Below are 22,386 nucleotides of genomic sequence, written 5' to 3'. Positions count from 1 at the left end.
AGGGCTGTCTCACACTTTCCAGAAAAATAAAGAAATACAATTCATTCTCTCTAGTTGTGAACAGGATTGCCACACTTTTCGGTTACTTCTTACCTGAGTATTGATAAGATCAGATCTGTCTATAATATACAACACAGTGATATAATGGATGTGCTAAGCATAAGCCATGGCAAATTTCCTTTCATGCTAAAGGTGGTATTTCAGCTGGAAATGCACTTCACAAAAAAATCCTTGCTAAAGACCGGGGAAGACATTATTATGCTTTACAAAGAGCCTTAGATGTTATCTGGAGGGCTGATACCTATCTCATGAAAAACATTGCAAGGGGCATTGATTAGAATATCTGGCTGGGTATAAAGCTGGCAAGCGGATTTTAGGTTGTCTTTCTCCCGGCACAAGAACCAGTTCGTTACCCCCGAGAGCTTGCACGGGGAGGGGGAAACGGCAGAATGGAGCAGGCTGCTCTCCCTTCCTCATGGCCTTCAAATGAGGCTCAGGGAAAGGCCTTAAAAAGAGCTCTGCACCTAACTCACCTCTGGCTTCCTGCAGTTTCTTGAGCTCGGCATCCCGCTCCGCTTTGGTGCGCTGACTCCGCACTCCAAGGGCACTGATCACCAACCTCCGAGCCAGGGCCGCAGAGGTCTCCGGGCGAGGCTTGGCGGGCTGGAGAAACTCTAGAGAGGAAGCAGGGAGGGAGAGGGAGGGAAGGAAGAAGCAGCTCAGTCCTGAGTGATTTAACACAGTAATTAACATACCAAATAGACTAACAAGGGCTGTATCAGCAGTAATTAATACCAGTGTTAGATGAGCATCACAGGAAATTAACATTGTGAAGTACAACTTGGCTTCATCATTTGCAATAACACAACTTTATGCAGGGATTCTATTAAGCAAGTCGGTCTCAGCCAGAGCTGGAGGGGCAGACATCAGACACAGCCCAGGGAAGGAAGGCAGCTGCAGTGACCCCATTCCGACAGGGACCTTCCGAGCCCAGAACTGACTTCCTAGGCTGACAAGAGGACTCCACGGGGGACGGCCCTGGGCCGGGGTCCAAGCAGGAAGGGAAGAGCAGTTAGAGAGAGGGGCTCCACTCACCAGCACAAGCTCTTGCTTTGGCCTTGGCTGCTCGTGTGGCCTGAGAGAGCGGCCGGATCTTTACCATCATGTGCTTACTACTCAGGGCGTCGCGGGCTGCAGACAGGTGTGAACATCAACACGCGAGAGTGCAATGGAATGAAGCAAAGAAAAAATCAGAAGCTGGTTCACAGAAGGAACTTCTTTCAAATAAAAACGCTTTTGAGGAGAAGTGACAGGGACTATCCACTCATTCACTTGTTCAACAAGTGCTTCTTTATTCCTATTATATCCCAGGAGCTACATCAGGTACTCAAGATACAAACACAACAGATCCTGGGGGTGACTAGAGGTGAGGGTAAGGGGAGAAATGTCTAACATGTGACTGCTCACATATACAAAAGGTACATGAAAACAAAAGTGTGGCCATTACCAGCTTTCAAGGGGGCTTCTGTCATTACAAAACAAACATCTAATGTTTTGTGGGGGGGAGGGGAAGAGAAGTATGTGTTCAGATTTGTGATTTTATTGTTGCTTATAATGATTACTTCAAAAGAATTGTGAAAATACATCCTCCGGGTATTAGTAAGTAAACATAACACCTTCCACCAGATTCAGAAGAATTCTTCCTTTCCCTGGGTCACAATCAGTTACAGCTCAAAGTGCCGGGCCACTACTTTAAAGGGAAGGTAGGAAAGTGAAGGAATCGGGATTTGAGAACTGCAAGGAACCCTGACTATCTGGGTTAACCTGCAGTTCTAAGGACATTCCCTCCCCAGCCGGGGCAGAGAGGCTGCAGATGGGGAAAGTCATCTCTTTTGAAGACAAGCCTTTTGACTTTCCGAAGCTCTCATTGTGAATATCAAGCTGAAATCTGCTTTTTAGGGAAATGTGCCCTCTGGGGTCAAGATGAACAAGCCTAACCTTCCTCCTCAAGACATTGTAAGGCAGTTTTCCTCTGAGCTACAACCAGCCTGGGTCCTTCAACTGATCAAGAAGACCAAGAATGGATAAAAGGGAAATACCTGTAATTGGACTGGAGAACACTCCTAGAGCATGTGTGTCATCCACCCATTTGATATCAAATCCCTTCTTTCTGCAAAACAAGAAAGCAAATGCTTTATTCCTTAAAAGATATGGTTTTATTCATTTGGTAAACATTTATTAAGTTCCTATAAAGTCTCACAAAATACATTATGCTGAGAAAGGAAAAGAAAGAAACATTCCCAATCTCATATACAGTCAAAAGTAGATAATGATATACAGAAAAAAAAAAAAAAAATCATGGAGAACAGAAGCTGTAGCTGAATTTTAAAAGCAATAATGTCATCACAGAGCACTACCCGGGAGTATTTTATGTTCCTCAGTACTTTACAGACATCAACTAATTAATCCTCACAAGTCCCTGGGGAGGGAATGTATTAAATGCATTATTTGGAAGAGGTGTTCTTGTGGGCAGGGGACAAGGGAGAGGTAGAAAACAGGTACAGAGGAGGGGGTGGAGGAGGACTAGCAGGGAGAAGGTGAACTGGGAAGGTTATTTGCAAATGTAGACTCAAGGGCATGGAGAGATTATACAGTAAGATGGAGTTCATACAAAAATGGCAAAAAGCAAATAATGAAGAAGGGGCAGTTTAATTAAAAGATGTCTTTTGTTTTTTTCTTATACACTATCACAGTAAAAGCTGTGATGAAGTCAGAGGTACTATGATAAAGAGAAATAAAATATAAAGTGGGTGCCAGACCAGATTAGAAGACAAAATAGTGGAAAGTTAGCCTTTTAGCAGGATTAATAGGCTTACCTTTTTTTTTTTTGGAGTCAGGCAGAATCAATCAATAAAGTTAAACCTCTCATGTGCCAGGCACTGTCCAAGGTTTTAGAAATTCAACTCTTGCCTTCAAAGAACTTACAATCTTCTACAGGGGCAGATTACATGCACATACATACACATACATAGGTAGGTATATACATATATATACATATCAGTATATACAAACAGACATAAGGCATTTGTGGGAAAGACACTAGTAGCTGGGGATGATCAGGGAAGGCTTCATGGAGGAAGTAGTCTTGGGACCTGAGCCTGAAGGAAGTCAGGGAAGCTAGGAGAGGGAAGTGCATTTTAGGCATGGGCAACAACCAGTGCAAAGGCATGAAGAGGGGAGCTAGAGAGCCACATGAGAAGAAAGCCAGTTTGGCTGGATAAAAAGGAGTGATGTGTCAGGAAAGGCAAGATGGACTCAGATTGTAAAAGGCTTTAAATGCCAGAAGGAAGGAAGAGAAGACAAGAGGAAAAGAAGGAAAAAAGGAAGGAAGGAAGGCATCAATTCAATACTTATAATGTGCCAGGCACCATTCCAAGTGTTTTACTTCATTTTATTTTCACAACAATTTTGTAGGTAGGTACTATTATTATAATTCCTATTTTACAACTGAGCAAACTGAGGCAAAGTGAGGATCCCAGGATGCCCAGGATCATATAGCTAGTAAGTGTCTGAGGCCAGATTTGCATTCAGGTTCTTTTGAATCCAGTCCTGGAGCCCTACCCAGTGCATCACCAGTTTTGATCCTGGAGGTAAGAGGGAGCTTCTGAGGTTTATTGAACACAGTGATGATATGATTAGACCTGTACTTTGGGAGCTGGATGGAGAAGGGACAGGAGCAGGTAGAGACCAGAGGCAAAACATTTGGTTAAGAGGCTATTGCAACAATTGGATAAGCCTGTTAACAGTTCAGCTACTGGAACAGGTGATGGAAATCAGGGGAGATTTGGCGATAGAAATGAGACACTAGGAAGGTAGAAACAAGAGGATCTATTTCTTCCAGGTCCAGATTCTGCCACTAACTAGCTGTATGCCTTTGAGCAAGCCCCCTTTGAGGCTTCCATTTAATCACCGAAATAGAAGTTGAAATGGATGTTGACTATGGTCTCTTCTAGCTCCAACTCTAAGATTCCAAAGTCTAACTCTGGCATTTGCCCTCCTGCTTTCTCAAAACTTTGAAAACACACTAAAGAAGTAAGAAATGACAATCTATACCCTATTATCAAGACATCCAGCCAGAAAAAGGATCCTTTAAGGAAAACCAGATAAAAGGAAATTAAAGTGATTTAGGTTAATCAGAATAAAGAATTTCCTCGCTACACTACAAGTTACTACAGAGACTGGAAAGGTCTTTCTCTAGAAAGATTCATAATATGATAGCTATCCATCCAAGATGATTTTGTGTGATGAAAGAATGAATTTTAAAACTTCTGGAAGATTCTTGTTCCCATATTCTGAAATATATATTTGAAAGTGATGGGAAGGGTCTATAGTCTTTCTCTGGAAAGTCTAGAAAACAAATAAAAAAATGCTTATTCCTTAAAGATTACGAGTATTTGGATCGTAGCTTTAGCAAATGCCATTCACTAACAACAACCTAACTTAGAAAATTCCTATTTTGGGAGAGGATTAAATTGGTTTTTAAAATCTGTAATGCATTTTATAAAAAATGTGCCTTTATTACTGAGGTTGAAAAAAACTGCAACATATTTTATACTCCTTGTTCTATTTTACATGTTCAGAATTAGGATCTCATGAATTCAATATATAGTCATGAATATTTAAATTAATATTTTCAAACAAGAATCATAGCTCTCAAAATGTAGCTCATCAAAGTGATGTACTAAATACCCTGATATAACTCAGGTTGGCTTGGACACCATGATATATATTATTAAAATCCACACTGGTGAATTCTTAGACATGGGTGCTAATGACCAAATAAAATTTTGAGTAGCCTCTCTCATCTGAAGCACAATGGGATTCCTGCTAAAGTCTCCAAGATTCCCCTCTGAGCCACAGCCAGGTTTCATTGATTCTAGGGTTACACAAAAACAGGCTCAGCTTTTGAGCTAGGAAGCATAACTTTTGCTTTCTACTCTGGAGAGCAGATCCATTCAAGGCTTGAGATTTTAGAAACCTCATCAACCTATTCTTCAAGCACAGAAACAGCAAATGGAAGGTTGTACATAAAGAATAGTTAGAAGGCCAACTTGTTAGGACCATAGGGAGTGTGAAAGTGTTAAAAAAAGATTTGAAAGGTTGGAGTCTTTGGGTTAGGAGGCCTTGGAAGTCCAAACAGCAGAGTTTATATTTGGAAGCCACTAGGATTTACTGATATGAAAGTGACGCAGTCAGACTTACACTTTAGGAAATGCATGTTGGATGGGTTGGGAAGAACATTCTGGATTTGAGGTTACAGTTTGAAATGTATGGAAGCTCAGAAAGCAGAATAAGCCATTTATTTTCAGATGGAGTCAATGTATGCATTGGTTTTGCTTCTCTAAACCTCCCTATTATTCCAAAGAACCTCCATCTCTTGGCTCTGGGTGCTCAGGCCCTCCCTTGTGCCTAGAACGCTGTCCCTCTTTGCCATCTACTGACTTGTTTGAAGTCCCAACTAAAACCCCCCACTTAAGAGGCACAAAATAAATGTTTATCACTGACTTGTTACAAGAGCTTTCTTCTTCCACTATTGAGAAGGGTGGGACTCAAGATACATATGAAAGAAGAGAAAAGAAAAAAAGACAAGTGGATGATTGAGGAGACGAGAACCCAAGGAGTCCACTAAGAAGCACAGACAAGTCAGGCAGCTTTGAAGGTGACAGGTTGAACTTGTTAAAAATGTAAAAAGAAAAACAAGTTGTACATAACAGAGACTGCAGTCTCATGGGGAATCCTTTCTCACCATTTTATTATCTATAGAAAATGCCCATTTAGTTGAGTGCTTGTTAGTTTCAGAATAAAACCAACAACAAGAATACAAAGAAATGTGCAGTAGGCAGCTGATAAGGAAGGATTTATGTTCTATAATGTAATATGTAGGTACATATAAGATAAAAAAAGATGGAAGGTAATCTGAGAGGGGAATGAACTAGCAGTGGAAAGGATTGGGAAAGGCCGCCCGTAGAAGTTGGCAGGGAAGCTGAATCCTGAATGAAGCCAGGTAAACTAAGAGGCAGAGGTGAGGCACAAAGACAGGAAATGGAGAGTCATATTTAAAGAACTACAAGTGGATCCCTGATGCCAGACTATAGAATTCATGGAAGGGACTAAAATATGACAAGACTAGAAAGGTAGGGAAAGTTAAGATGATAAATAATTTTGAATGTCAAAAAGAGGAATTTTATTTTATTCTGTAGATAAGGAGCCACTGAGAGGCAGGTTGGAGATGGTGTGGAGCATGGTCAGCTTTATGCTTTAGAAAAACCACTTTGGCAGCTGAATACAAACCTGGATGTCACATGCATAGAGATGATAAATTAAATGTATCCTTCCTTCATCTCATCGATCCTACTCATTTACTACATCTTGTCTATTCTTTCTTCAAGAAGCCTTTTGTATCCAACCAATCTCTTCCATTATCAATGCTGAGTAATTGAAGTCCTTATTATTTAATGTTTGTATCATTCCCAACATCTCCTGCCTTTTCTGCTTCTAGTCTTTTCTCCATTCAATCTCTCTTTTACATATCTACATAAAGGATCATAAAGTCAGAAAGTATATTAGCTCACCCCCATACCCTAAAAAGAATTGCCACTACAACCAACCAAGCTAAAAAGAAGCCATGGGACATAAGACCCCGAAGGAGGGGAGGCTGCTACCTCCAGAACTATAGAATCCACAGATTTAATTTCTTTAAACACTGCTTTGATTCCTATTCAAAATCCTTTATGCAAAAAAATGCAAGCTGGTTTGCAAATGCTTGTAGGACAAAATCAAAACTACTTAACCTAATTTCTATACTCACCATAATAATCTGGACCCTTCTTATGGAACCATTCTCACTTTATTATTCCTCAACACAAATGCACCTCCCAAATGTCTCATTGAAATGATTCAAGTCACGACCAGTTTTGTTTCTGAACCTCTGCCCAAGTTGTTTCTCACAAGGAATATCTTCCTCCTTCTTCAGTAAACACTTTGAAATATCCAACTCCATTCCTTCATCCTTCATGAATTCTTAATCTTAAGCAATCTAGTGCCATCATACTGATTTGCCCCTTTTCCACGTAAAGGAAGAGAACACTAGTAGTTATCTAGTCCAACTTCCTGTCCCAGAACTTGCTCATTCTAAATCACCTCTAATTGAGGAACATATCATCTTTCTGAATACTTCCAGCCTCAGGAGCTCACTAATATCCCAAGTTGTTCCATCACTAGTCCTACTTCTGGCTTTTCAAACAACAGAGAACAAGTCTGTTCTTTCTGCAACATAGCAATCATCAATCTTTTCAGTTCCACACCCATCCTCCTTCCTTTCCAGGCTCAATAGCTCTCAATCCTCCAAATGTTTTTCACATTACATGATTTTTAGATCTCAGTAAGAATACTGTTTTTGATGATTTCAGAGAAGCCTGGAAAGACTTACATGAACTGATGCCAAGTGAAGTGAGCAGAACCAGGAGAACATTGTACACAGCAATAAGACTATACAATGATCAATTCTGATGGATGTGGCTCTCTTCAACAATAAGATGATTCAAATTAGTTCCATTTGTTCAGTGATAAAGAGAGCCATCTATACCCAGAGAGAGGACTGTGAGAACTGAATGTGGGCCACATCATAGCATTTTCACTCTTTCTGTTATTGTTTGTTTGCATTTTTGTTTTCCTTCACAGGCTTTTTTTTTTTTTTCTTTCTAGATCAGATTTTTCTTGAGCAGCAAGATAACTATATAAATATGTATACATATATAGAATTTAACATGTATTAGACTACCTGCCATCTAGGGGAGGGGATAAGAGGAAGAAGGGGAAAATTTGGAACAGAAGGTTTTGCAAGGGCCATTGTTGAAAAAAATTACCCATGCATATGTTTTGTAAATAAAAAGTTACAATTAAAAAAAAAAATAAAAGAATGCTGTTTTCCTTGTTGGAGAGAATCATGGGAAGTTGGGATAAGGAAAAAAGAAATTAAGTAGCTGTGCCTCCTATTGTTATATCTCCAACATATGGGCCTACTTTATCCTTAATCTTCTCAGAGCATTTCTGAAGATATTTCAAAATTCAAAATTAAGTCTTTGTGTTTCCACCTCCGCCTCCTTCCAAGACAGTAAGTAACCTGATATAGGTTAAATATTTACAATCCTTCTAAATATATTTTCATATGTGGACAGCTCTTTTAAAACTGTGAGTCAATAAGAGAGCATGCACTGCTGCCAGGTTTCTACTTGTGTGCCTTGATTTGACAGAATTTTCACTGAGTCCCTAACTACAGCACCACCACCCATCTTTCCTCTTATCTTTGTTCTTCTCCTCTTAGCCTAGTATTTCCTATTGGGAATCTCAAGATCTAGTTGCCTTACCCAAGATCCTGCCATTTCCTCTTCTGTAATTTTTTTTCTTTTTCACTAGAATGTGGTACAGGTTCTAGAGTCAGAGGGTCTAGATTCAAAGCTGAGCTCTGCCACATACTACTCATATGGCACAGAGTGAGTCACTTCAACTCTACTTCATGGGAGTGGATGGGGAGAGAGACTTACTGAGTTCTTTAAAACTAAAGTTCTTTTAAGATATCAACAATTCCTTTTGTTGCTTCCTCTGCATTATGAAAAAAGGTGCATGGCCAGTTGAGGACTTATCAGATATTCTGTTTTTAAAATAATGAGACTTTTAGCAGATGCTTGCATTGTCATTCTCTTCCCACACAAATTATTACTAAATTTTGTTTCCTGTGTCAGTCTTATAGTATGTTTTAGAAAAGTATCATCTACATTCTGTACCTGGCTAAGTCATGTATATCCCTCTTATAATGGTACTGTTTCTATTGTTTCTTTATTTAAATGTCAGTAAATATTCTTTTGTTTTTTATTCTCATGTTCTTGAATGTAAATATGTAATTTCTTTATGTGGCATTATATCTGCTTCCTCTCTAATGAATCATTTCTAATGCCATATTCTAGTCATAAATCTTGTGCTAAGTTGTAGTGACACCTATCAGATTTTACTTTCTCTAATTCAAAAATGATTTTTTTGTTATCCATATTCCATTGTTAGTCAAAAGAAATTAATTGTGCTAATTGTTGGGGATACAAAGAGAGAAATAAGATAGCTCCTGCCATTAAAAAGCTCAAGGTCTAATGGGGAAGAAAAAAGCAAAGAAGTGAAATATGTGTGGGGAGGTGGGGGTGGGAGGGGTGCTAAACTGGGTGGGGTGGGGTGGTATGTACCTAGTGTTCCATGTAACATGGTCTTGTAAGAGGATGAGAAACCATTTGAGGAAGTGTGAGTTACAGAACTGAATTCATCATGGAGAATGTTTAATTTTTATAGATCTTGGAAATATAGAAGATCAGCTGGATGGATGATATTGAGGTGAGTTCCCTGGAGCCATCTTTAAAGGATGGAAGATTTGAAAATAAATAACTCTCTGATGTCTAAGCCCCATCCTCTCTAAGCAGAGGGAGGGAGGGGTCTAATATACCTGTATACCGACAGCTGAGATTATAAATATTGTTCACCTAGGTATTACTGGGCATCTCCCCCCAAAAACCATGCCAATTTCTGTTGTGTGCCTGTGTTTATCACAGAGTAATTCTATTGGTAGCTCTGTCATCTCTTGGAGATATAGTTTTAAGACATGCTGTGACAGTGTACATTTTCACTTGCTCTATCAGGTCTAGCATCATCAAGATCTCTTCATCTTGATGGTAATAGAATTTAGCCACTGGTTTGTGCTTGTGAATATTCCTTTGGAATATGGGGTGGTACATTTTCAAAGTATAACAAATCACTCTTTGAAGATAAATATCGTATCTATTGTAGAGTTCCAATAAAAAGATGTTTCTTCTCTTTCCTCAATATCTCAATTTTTTACTTCAACTCTAAACAATAATTTTGGTCCCCTTGCCCTGGAATAATTTTGCTTCAGAATTATTTCTTTCCTTTTATCTAAGAAAATTGTATCACCTCTAATAAGATGGAAGTGTACTTCAGATGGACTTCAAGTCTTTCACTTTCTTTAGTAGATTAAGTTTATATAGTATGTTAGATGTAGCTGGTGATCATCTCAGACGGAAAAACATACTTTCTCTCTCTGTTGGAGCTCATGGCAAGAGTTTCTTCTGTATCAATATTTCCTTGTCTCCAAGTTGGAATAAAGTATTTGACAACACTATTACTCTTCAACTAAACCCTTAGTATGCCTGCAAACTGTCACTGAAAGCATATTGTGTTTGCCACAGCTCCTATTTTCTCTCTCCTGGCAGCTAATCCTAGCATGTAGCTTGATGCTCCTGTAGCCTTATAGAAGATTATATATATATAATGTATATGTGTGTGTGTGTGTGTGTGTGTGTGTGTGTGTGTGTATATATATATATATATATATATGTTATGTATATATTGCATTTTAAAAATCTTCTATAAAGTCAGAAAAATATCTTTTACAGAGTAGTATGTAGTACACTAATAATATTGTCTAATACTTAAACTATATCATTCAAAAGGGTACGTAATCATATTTTGTTTCATGTTTTGGGTGCCTCATCTTCCTGAAAAACATATAAACTTCTTGAGGGGTGGATCTATGTCATTATATATGTTTTGAATTCTCCATAGCACAAAGAGAATGCTAAGTGTATTATAGGGCATTTAATACATACTTACCAAATTAAAGTCAGAGAAAGTGAGGAAAATATATGTTTGTGAAGGGATTATTGAAAGACAGATTTTAAATAAATACTTATTAAAGTTAAGAATTGTGACTATACAGTATTCAAAGTTAATTAACTGGATAGGTACAAGCAGATGAGTGGATAATTGAAAGTTCTGAGAAATAAGACAGAAATAATTCAAGGACTTGAAGGATTAATTCTTAAGAAAAGATGATAAGATTTAAATGTGACTAGATAAAGAACCATGCAGATCCTTTTGGATTTGTGGGAACAAAAGAATAAGATTCTTTACTACAAATACATTTAGAAAAAGACTAAACTCAACACCAGTGGGGGGAAAAATGTTAGTCCTAGCTAGACAAACCACTAGAATAATCTTTTCTCATACTAATCTTAACAAGACTTACCAGAAAGTAGTTAGAAATGATGGAGTCAAGTTGAGAACAACTAATTTAAAGAGATTTGAGAGAAAATGGTATGCTCGAGGTCAAGAATGAAGAAAGTTTTCAGCTATTGTAGTTAAGCCTAAGCAAAGTATTTGATAGTAGCAGAAGCCTATCTAGGGGTGGGGCTTGGGAATTGGAAGTGGGAAGCCTTTTAGTGCAACACAAAAAAGAAATAATCAGAAAAATTTAAGGCAAACTTAGGGGATATGGAATTCAGACATATAGTGAGATCAACACGCATGCTTCAAAAAAAAGTTTGGATTCTTTAAAGAACTCAGACAAAAATAGCATGATTAACTGGAAACCATTCTACCATTCAAAAGAATAAATATAAAATTCAAGAACAACAGATCTTCAAGAGAGAAATGATGATTCGTAGAATGTCTGTTAAAACTAATTAATATCTTAAGGAACTTGAAGAGTTTGAAAAGTTGCTAATTGTGGAGAATTAACTTTTTTAATAATAGCTTTTTATTTTCAAAATGCATTGCAAAGATAATTTTCAACATTCATCCTTGCAAAACCTTGTGTTCCAAATTTTTCTCTCTCCCTTCCCTGCCTCCAGACAGCAAGTAATACAATATAGGTTAAACAAGTGAATTCTTCTACACATATTGTGGAAAATTGTTTTTGATGACAATATTGATTAAAAAAAAATATTCTAAGCTTTTAGGGAACATAAGCTAACTTGAAGCTGTAGCCATTCTTAGAAAAACTGAAGACTTTTAAGTGTTTGTAGAAGGCTTTCTAAAATATCTTTACCCCAACTCCCCCCTACCACTCCCAAGCCATGAGAGAATACTCACTGATAGCTGCAAAAGACTCGAAGGAGGTCTTCGGTGCGAAATTCCTGAGGGAAGTCATAGATTTCAATGACATGAGGAAGTTCACAATCGCTGATGTCAAGCTCAGGAGCTTCATAGTTGTAATAATCAAATCTAGGTTCCTGGATACTCTTCCTGTTTTTCGAATTCCCCGATAACTAGGGAGGAGGAGGAAGCACATAAGTGAACAAGCCATTAAGCCAAAATATAGTAAATACTTCTATGTGATTGTCTTCTTTGGTCATCCAGACCTTACTCCTTGATTCTAGCCTTTTTACTGTTAAGATTGTACATGATGGGGATAATGATGGGATTAAGGTTTTTATAAAACGCTATGAACTTTTAATGAACTTCCAGTGAGAACAGGTAGCACTAGAAACTAAATTTTCACCTGCATGCTAGCATGTGAGGAAATAAAGACTGATTAATGTGGAGAGTTATAAGTGGTGTAAACTCAGGAGATGGATTAATGGCACTTGTTATTTTTGTACTTATTGATCAGATTCATCATGTAGTGTGTATGCTTTTTCAATTTAACAACATGGGGGAAAATCTATTTGCTTTCTGTTGACCAAGTTAAGAAGTTTGAGGAAGAGAACAGCAGAATTTCCTTGGAACAGAATTTTCTCTCAGGTAAATAGTAAGAGGGGTATATTCAGGGCCACTAGCTTTGAAGAAACATAAAGAAATCATCTTGGTTAGACTGAAGTGATGAATTTGTAAAGGTTAGTAGGGGGAAACAGTAATACAAATGTATTTTGTCATTCTAAAAGGCAATTGAAAAGATTTATTCTTGACCTAGTCAAATGTTGAAATGGAATCAATATAAGATTCTTTCCACAGAGAGAAAATCACTTTTACTGGGTCTGGCATATAATAGGTGCTTAATAAATGCTGATTCATTGATTGATTGCTACCTGTTTGATAAAACCAAACCTCCAAGTTCATCAAATGGGAACAGGGATATAGAAGCAGCAATAAAGCCAGTATGCTGACTACTACGCTTCCTATTTGTCAGTAGTAAGATTAGTGCTTGCCCAAGGTTATCCCACCCTGAAATAGTGGCAAAGAGGTAGGGGTCAGAAGCTTCAGTATGGTGCCCTTTACTAATCTCAAATGTGTATTCCTTGACACTCCAAAGTCAGGATTAATAGATAAAAGTAGTGGAGAGTGACAAATCATATCCTCCTGATGGAGAAGAGAATCACAAAGAAAGGAAGGAAGCTGGTTTAAAAATATGGAGTATGCAGCTGAAAAAAGAATTATTGTTACATGCTTCTAATTCTATGTTCAAAAAGAAACAGAATACCAACAACATAAATGAATAGTCTAATCAACAAGAGAAAGATGTTCAAAAGCTCCAACTTCCAACAATTGACTCTATGATGTACTCTGTTGATCTGTGTACAATTCTGTTAAAATGACAGTGCGAATCCCAAAATACATTATCATGGTTACCTACCAAGCAAATAACTTGGAAATAAAAATAAATACTCCAATTTAATGATATATGTTAAGTCTTCTCCCCCCCGCCCCAGGCTGGGGTTAAGTGACTTGCCCAGGGTCACACAGCTAGGAAGTGTTAAGTGTCTGAGACCAGATTTGAACTCAGGTCCTCCTGAATTCAAGGCTGGTGCTCTATCCACTGCACCACCTAGCTGCCCCCTATGTTAAGTCTTAAAGAGAAGTCACATCTAGTAATGATGTGGGTTAAGATTCCTTTCTAATTCCCAACCCCCAATGAATTCCAATGGGTAGATATCTGGACTCTCACAGCCCCCATCGGATCTGAGCTAACTTGGGCTGTCCCAGCCCCCATTCTAATGATCTGCTCAGGTTTCCCCAACCCCCACAGCCAGCTTCCTCCTTATCTAAAAACCCATTGAATTCTATTCAAATTCTAACCCTGAGCCAACCTGGGACTTTAAATTGGAGGCAAAGAAAAGAGGAGAGAGGTCAGACCACACAACTGCCTCTCAGTTGGGAGTTCAGAGAACAGCAATGACCTCTCAGTCTCCTTATTCTCATTCTCTCACAGGAAGGGATCCATTCTACAGGTCTGAGTTATACCTCCAGCAGCCACTGACAGGTGATTCCCGTAGCACAACATTAATTGTCTTGATCATTTGCATAATATGGAGGTAGAAATGATTTTTAATGTCCCCTTACAGTTTCAAATCCTATGAATTTAACAAGTTCTTGAAGAGAATACAAGACGGAATGTTGCTTCTGAATGTACTCCCATTCTTTATAGCAGAGATGGCCCAAACCAAATTACAATGTAATTGGAAAATGTTTAACAAAACAAAATAAAAATACAATACACATGGTTTTCTAAGTCAGTATGTGGTCTACAGGGATTCCTTTTTGTTCAGGTTTGATACTACAGCTCTATAGAATCATCAAAATCTTTGAAAAGGAATAAAAGGAAGCAGCAACTACCTAAGAGACCTATTAGTTTCCCCATCTACTTTTCCAGCTTTGTCTTGTCTTAACTTTGTCTTAACTTTAACTTTGTCTTAAACTTAACTCTTTGTCTTAACTTAACCTTGGATTCTCTCTGGATCTTGGGAATCTAAAAGATGAGCTTTTAGCTTACTTTGCTGAAAATGAAGTTTCTGCTACACTACATGCCTTGTTCATATCACACCCAACCCTTCTATAGTGTTTTCCCATTAGAATGTAAGCTCATTGAGAGCAAGGACTGTCTTGCTTTTTCTTTGGATCCTAAGTGCTTAGAATAAGCATGCTTGGCACAAATTAAGTGAAACTTTGTTTCTTTAGTAGGCATTCTCCCCTTTTTTAAAAAATTAAGACATTTTTACCATTTAGCAATCCTGAAGCATCTCTCCCAGTCTCCAGAATTTTTCAGAAACCACTGGCAGTAGCCTTCCAATACAGGCATAGCTTTTTCAGAACTATTACCAAGTGCAATTAGGTGCTCACTTAGTATCTCCTTAGTTAATTCTGTGCTTCTAACAGTCTAAATTCCTATTCACTTACATTTGGATCAACACTGTCTTCTCATTCAACGTATAACTTCCTTGAACAAATATAAAGCACCTGGTTTGCATCATACTACATAAGAACAAAAGGAATTAGAAGCTAAAGAAGACATCATCCTTACCTTTGAGAAGATCTAGTTAGAGAGATAAGACATGTCTTGTAATACAAACTAGATCATGGTGGAGAAGTGCATAAGAAAGTCACAGACATGCTCTGACACTTCTCAGAAAGGGGAGATCAGATGCATCAGATTAGGCCCTTTTCATAAGCACTTTTGATTATGTCAGACCAATCTGAAATATTTCTGGGAGAAGAAAGAGTAAGAGTCTGACAGAGGGGACAGGGGAATCCAGCAGTCATAACCTAGAACAAACATCTGAGTTCTGACTCATGAGAATATACTAAGGAGTACCAGTAGCAAGTCCTACTGTTCATAAAACATTTGGGTCAAATCTATACTTTCAGCAAACCTCTTTCATTCATTCATGAATAATCCCCACAAAGTCATAGAAACAGAGTTCTATCAGAACTCTGATTCTATGACTTTGTGGGGATTATTCTAAATAACTCAGTTTAGCAATTTTATGGCCTATGAGTCCAGCCTTGAAAACAAACTCAGGACACCTCACCTGTTTTAACTATGACTACTGCAGAGCTGTGAAAAGGGGAAAGATGCCAGGATTGTTATTTTTATTTGCTTTGAAAAAAAAAAAAAAGAAGAAGAATAGTATGATTTTGTTTTCAGCCATAAGAAGAGAACACACACCAGGAACAGAATCTTAGATGATCAGTTCTATTCAACCCTCAAGTCAAAAAATACTAACATTCACATAAGTTTCATACTTTGTAAAATGCTTCAGTGCCACTATCTTATTTGATCGTAAAAACGCTTCTGTGAAGATGACAGGGAAGAAGTATTATCCACATTGTAGAGATAAGGAAACAAGTCCTAAAGAAACTGTGATATACTCAAGGTCATTAAAAAAAAAAAAAAAAAAAAAAAAGTCAGTGGCACAAAAGGACTATAACAAAAACTTTTGGCATTTGGCACAGTGTCTAGCACAGAGTGGGTGCTTTAATAGATGCTAAATGACTGACTCTGCTAACTTCCAATCCAGCACTTTCCACAAAACCCCATGCAAATGGCATTTGTTGTTGTTATTCAGTTGTTTCAATCATATTCCACTTTCTGTGACCCCATTTGAGATTTTCTTGGCAAAGATAGAAGAATGATCCACTATTTCCTTCTCCAGTTCATTAAACAAACAAACAAACATTATGAGGAATTCAGGCAAACAAGTTTGAGGCTGGCTGGATTTGAACTCATGAAAATGAGTTTTTCTGTTTCCAAGCCCAGTGCTCTAGCCATTGTACCACATAACTTCCCTGTAAATGACTTATTGTATATAGAAACAGTTAGACAGTAGGTGATAGTGCTGGCAGCAATGGCAGAACCAACAGCTGGTTTACTGTTTGGACCAATTTAGAAGCTTCCTAAGGTACATGGCGGGGAGAGTGCTTACAAAATGAGATCATTTATGGAAAATATTTGAAAACTTTAAAGTGCTTCATCAATGTGACTTGCTGCTATTGTTAATTTGCATGGTTGGTATGGCTGTATTCAAAGCATCCGCAACAGAGGAGAAAACCCAGCTCAGAGTTGCTGATTCTACTTTTAACAGATATTTACTAAGTACCTACTATGTGCCAGAAACTATTAGGTGCTGGAGATTGCAAACACCAAATTGAGCCAGTCTCTGCCCTTAAGGTTTTCTGTAAAAGATCAGGTGCACCAAGGAATCAGGGGAGTTCTTTGGAAGAAAGCAGCCCTTGAGCTGAGCAAAAGAGGGAGGAAGGGGTTCCCTAAGGTAGAGCTAAGAAGGGAGAGCATTCCAGGCCCCGGGGTCAGCTGATACACAAGTAGAGGAGGAGATGGAATGCTGTACACAAGCACAGCACATAAGCCAGTTTGGCTGAAGCATAGAGTGCCTAATAAGACAGAAAAGGAAAATGACAAATGTTGTAGGAGATGTGAGTTGGTGCAATGTTGGTGAAGCTGTGAACTGATTCAACCATTCTGTAGAGCAATTTGGAACTATGCCCAAAGCACTTTGACCCAGCAATACCACTACTAGGTCTATATCCCAAAAGAGATTAAAAAAAAAAAAAAAAAAAAGGAAAAAAGAAAAGGATCTATATGTACAAAAATATTTATAGCAGCTCTTTTTCTGGTAGTAGAGTACTGGAAATTTAAACAATGTCCATCAATTGTGAAAAGGCTGAACAAATTGTGTTATGTGGTTACAATAGAATACTATTGAGATGTGAGAAATGATGAACAGAATGCTCTCAAAAAACAAAAAACAAACAAAAAACTAGAATACATGAGCTGATGCAAAGTGAAATATACCATGTACAAAGTAACAGCAGCATTATAAGATGATCAGCTATGAATGACTTAGCTATTCTCAGCAATACAACGATCCAAAACAATTCTGTAGGGCTTATGATGAAAAGTGATATTCATACGCGGATAAAGAACTGATGGTGTCTAAGTAAAGACTGAAGTGTATTTTTAAAACTTTTTTCTTGAGTTTATTTTTTTGCCTATGTTTCTTTTTCAACATGACTAATATGAATGTTTTACATGACTACGCATATATCAGTGTGTTAGGAACACAATACATAACTTTGCTTTACTTCTGGTAGACCTTTTCTTTTTTTCTTATGAGAGGCTGATAGTGATTCAAGGAGACTGAGAAGCAGTTGCTGTTCTTTGACCTCCCCACTGAGAGGCTGTTGCATTGTCTGACCTCTCTCCTATTCCCTCTGCCTCCAATTTAGTTTCCCAGTCCACAAGCAACACCTATGTCAGTAAAGGCTGCTTTGCAACTCCTTCAGATATTCACAGCTGTGGAGGCTCTTGAAGAATTGACTGTGCACTTAGGGAGGGTCCTTAACATGAGCCACATTAAATTACTTGCCTTTTCAATACAGGGGTGAGTGGGAAGGATATATGAGTGAGAAGTTGGAACTTAAAAGTTTTTAAAAACAAATGTTAAAATTTTTTTACATATAAATGGGAAAAGTAAAATAGTAAATATTAAAAAAAAAAAAAAAAAAAAAAAAAAAAAGCTATTGCAACAGTCCAAATAAATAACAGCATGTGCCGTATGCTATCGGTCTGAACTAGCATTGTGGCAGTATGAGGACACTAAGGTCAAGTAAAGAAGCATGTATTAAGTATCTACTATGTGTGAGACACTGTTTTGCGATTGATAGTCTTCAATATTTATCTTTGCAAAACCTTGTGTTCCCAATTTTTTCTCCTTCCCTCCCCAAGACAATAAGCAATACAATATAGGTTAAACATATGCAATTCTTCTAAACATATTTCCATTTTGGTCATGCTGTGCATAAGAGGACCAAGTGAAGCTTTTTAAGGATGGGTGACATCTGCACAGGACTGCTTACTTAACTGAAATGCATTTGTCTCTTTTCTTTCTTTACTGAGAGAGTTGTGGAAAACTGCATATATCCTCAGACTTTTTCAATGTGAGTTAGTTTTGCTGAACTTTAAAAATGTCTTTATTATAAGAGATAGTTCTCTGAGAAGGGGAGAAACTGAAAAATGCATATGATTTAAAACAAATACCAAATTAATTAAAAAAAAAAAAGAAATATACCTTCTGAATCCAATTCTTCCTGTGCAACAAAAAATTCGGTTCTACAACATATATTGTATCTAAATTATACTGTAAATATTTAACATATTAAGACTGCTTGCCATCTGGGGGAGGGGGTTGGGAGAGGAAGGGAAAAAATCTGAATAGAAGTAAGTGCAAGGGATAATGTTGTAAAAAATTACCCATGCATATGTACTGTCAAAAAATGTTATAATTATAAAATAAAATTAAAAATTAAAAAAAAATATATGTCTTTTCTCTTTTATCATAGAAGTGCTACAAAAAGGAATGAATAATTTGTTAAATATTTGACTACCTGGGGGGGGGGGGCAAATTGACAAATTAAGAGTTTTTATTCCATTCTTAAATCTGTTCCTATCTAGACTTTTCTCCATGTACTTTTTTTTTTATTTTTCTGTTGACATAAACTCATTATTAAGACCTCCTGATTAATTCCAATTGCCATATTAGCAATAACATCAAAAAATATTTTTTCTTACATCTTACGTAATTCTTATTTTTGCATGATCATCAACAAATGCCTCTGTCTATTTTATCTCTTCAACTCTACTAAACTCCTTGAAGTCCAGGGCTGAGAATCTTGCTACCTTGGTGGCCACCCTGATAGAGTACTTTCCACCAGAGAGATGTTAAGAATATGCACTCTGAATTCAATGACTGGGAGTGTGCACAAATGACAAATGACTGTGTATACCTCATGAGGAGGACAGTTACTTTTCCCAAAATCAAGCCTTATCAAGAATCTGAGAAAAACTACTTTACAAGAGATTTGATTTTTTAAAAATTATTGGCACTACTTTTCCTCTTCTCAAGTTGTCTTGGTTACTGTGAGTGCCGGGGAAAAACCAGTACCAATACACAAAAAGAGGAAAAACTCAAGAAAATTTCTTAAAATAGAGAAACTAAAACTCAGTAATAATTTTGGGATCTAAATTCATAATGCACAATGTAAAAGAATTCTTTTGATTTTTTTTTTTAAATGCACATAAAAGAAGAGAAGGAATTTGGAAGGGAAGGAAGCACTAATAAACAGGGCAGTCTTGAAAGTAATATGTAGATTATATACTCTTTTTTTAAAAAGCAAGCTGTGCAAAATAGAAATTCAATTTCATAGAGAATTTTCTTTTATGTATTCTGCTATATATATGAAAATGTTCTTTTTTGGTATTTAAGTCCAAAGGCAAAAAATTAAAATCTAGGGAATTTATATTTATAGTATACTTCTGTTGTGCTATATTAGTAATCCTATCAATAAAGGAAATAAGATTAGCTCAACTAGAAGGCACTTATCCTTATTACCCTTTATTTTACATATGAGAAAACTGAGTCTAGGGGAGATTAAGAGGCTTGTTTGATGCCATACAAGTAAGAAGCATCAGAGATGGGGTTCTTTCCACTCAGTTTTCTCTTCTCCTCTAAGTTAAAATCCTCAAATCTCTCACCATTCTAGCCATATTCCTTGAGATGTTTTCAAGTTTGTCTATATTATTCCAAAAATGTGGTATCCATAATGACAGAGTAGAGGTAACAATCCATCAGACTCTCCCAACACTGCCCTTCAAACTTTAAAATAACTCCTCAAAGCAAATTAAATGCTAGAGTGGCAGAGCTAATGAAAGGTCAAACTTGAGACATTCTTTCAGCCTGAGACAACTTGGGAAGTCCATAGAAGAAATTTATAATGGGGGGAGGGACCCGCACCAGCCATGGGCCTAGCGAGTAGTAAAGACAGCAATGGAAGTGGCAGCTTTGGGAGATCTCAGCCATGATATAATAATGGAGTCAGACAACTATTCAGAAATCCTTTGCTGGACCAGGGGATAGCACTTGGAGCTACTGACTACTCTGTTGCCTAAAAACAGTTTTGAGTCACAGTTTCAAGGCAGAGAGGAGCACTTGTACTTGTGGCTGGAAGGGGAGCAAGGGGCCTTGCTGAGTAAAGACCAGGAAAATAGTGATTATACTTCTCTCTATGTCACACTAGCTTAAAAGCACTGAAAACTTTCATAACTCCAGTACTAGCTCTGAAAATAGCACAAAAAAGCCTCGGAACAATACCTTTCAGCTAAGTAGAGCTCAACTTTAACATAAAGTCCAAAGTCAATAGACTAGAAAAATAAGCCAAGAACTCGACCATTAAAAGCTACCATGATGGTAGGGAAGACTGAGACACAAACTCAGAAGACAATGTGAAAACAGGTTCAAGTAAAGCCTCAAAGGGAAAAAGCAAACAAAACCCCCTTGCAAATTGGACACAAGCCCAACAAGAATTCCTTGGAAAAGTTAAAGAAAGTGATAAGATACAAAATTGAAAACAAAAACAAACAAAAAATGAGAATGATGCAAGAAAATTATGAAAGACAATTAACATATTGGTAAAGGAAAAAAAAATTTAAATCCTGAATTAAATAACATATTTAAAAATAGAATTGACAAAATAGAAAAAGTTGTACAAAAACACATTAAAGAAAATCCTTAAAAATTAGAATTGGGCAAGTGGAAGTAAACAACTCCATGAGATATCAAGAAACAATCAAACAAAATCAAACGAAGAAAAAAAAAACAAAAAACCCAAAAATTGTGAAATATCTTATTGACAAAACAACTAACTTGGAAAATAGATTCATTTAAGAATTACTGGACTACCTGAAAGTCATGAGCAAAGAATGTACGTAGGCATCATGTCTCAAAAAATTATCAAGAAAAACTGTCCCACTACCTTAGATTTAGAGGATAAAAGAGAAATTGAAAAAAAGTCACTCATTATCTACCAAAAGAGATTCCAAAATAAAATATTATAACCAAATTCCTGAGCTCCTAAGTCAAGAAAATACTGTCAGTAGTCAGAAAGAAATTATCCAAATATTGTGAAAGTGGCAGAATTATGCAAGATTTAACAGCTTTCACATTAGAGGAATGGAATGCTTGTAATATGATGTTCCAGAAAGCAAAGACTGAACAGAACCAAGAGAATATTGTACACAGTTTAACAGTAATATTGTTAACAATGATCAAGTCTAAAACACTTAGCTACTGTGTTCAATACAATGATCTAATACTATTATGAAGGATTCGTGAGGAAAAATGCTATCCCCCCCTTCCAGATAGAGAATAGAAAAAAAGAAAATGATACTTCAATTTTTACTATTTTTTTTAACATGGCTAATATGGAAATATGTTTTTCATGATTTCACATGTACAGTTGATAAGTTGCTTGCCTTTTCAATGGGATCAGGGTAGAAAAAGAAGGGAAAGGGACTAGAGGAAGGTAGAGATTTTAGAATTCAAAAAAAAATTTTTTTAAGTTAAAAATAAACAATAAGCTTTTAAAAAGAAATTATGAGTAGGCTGGTTATAAAAAAACCTGAAAAGATTTATGTGAACGGAAGTCATAGGAAATGAGCAGAACCAAGGAAACATTACACAGTAAGGATGATCAAAAGTGAAAGACTTAGCTATGTTGATCAATACCATGATTTAGAACAATTCCAAAAATTTCATAATGAAAAATATTATATTTCTCTGGAGAGAGATCTAATGAACTCTGAGTATAAATTGAAGCTTTCCCCATTAGCAAAAATGAAGCCCTTTCCTACAAATCTATCTTCAAATACATAAAATGTGTTTATGGCTGGTAAGTACATGTCTATTTCATCCATGAAGTCCT

At 37.0% G+C, this 22,386-nt stretch overlaps 1 protein-coding gene across 4 annotated transcripts in view; it reads right to left on the bottom strand.

Moving 5' to 3' along the window:
- R3HCC1L (R3H domain and coiled-coil containing 1 like) overlaps positions 1-22,386 on the bottom strand; it is a 91,196-nt gene that overhangs the window by 7,497 nt on the left and 61,313 nt on the right. For all 4 annotated transcript variants that reach the window (XM_074296022.1, XM_074296021.1, XM_074296023.1 and 1 more), the window contains 4 exons: positions 11,989-12,164; positions 2,100-2,170; positions 1,096-1,191; positions 534-674 (listed from right to left, as the gene is read on the bottom strand). In XM_074296022.1, coding sequence (XP_074152123.1) covers positions 534-674; positions 1,096-1,191; positions 2,100-2,170; positions 11,989-12,164 — 484 coding nt within the window. The remainder of the gene's footprint in view (positions 1-533; positions 675-1,095; positions 1,192-2,099; positions 2,171-11,988; positions 12,165-22,386) is intronic.

Source organism: Sminthopsis crassicaudata, chromosome 2 (genome assembly GCF_048593235.1).
Source record: "Sminthopsis crassicaudata isolate SCR6 chromosome 2, ASM4859323v1, whole genome shotgun sequence".
Lineage (NCBI taxonomy): Eukaryota > Metazoa > Chordata > Mammalia > Dasyuromorphia > Dasyuridae > Sminthopsis > Sminthopsis crassicaudata.
This window is presented reverse-complemented; position numbering and strand designations above follow the sequence as displayed.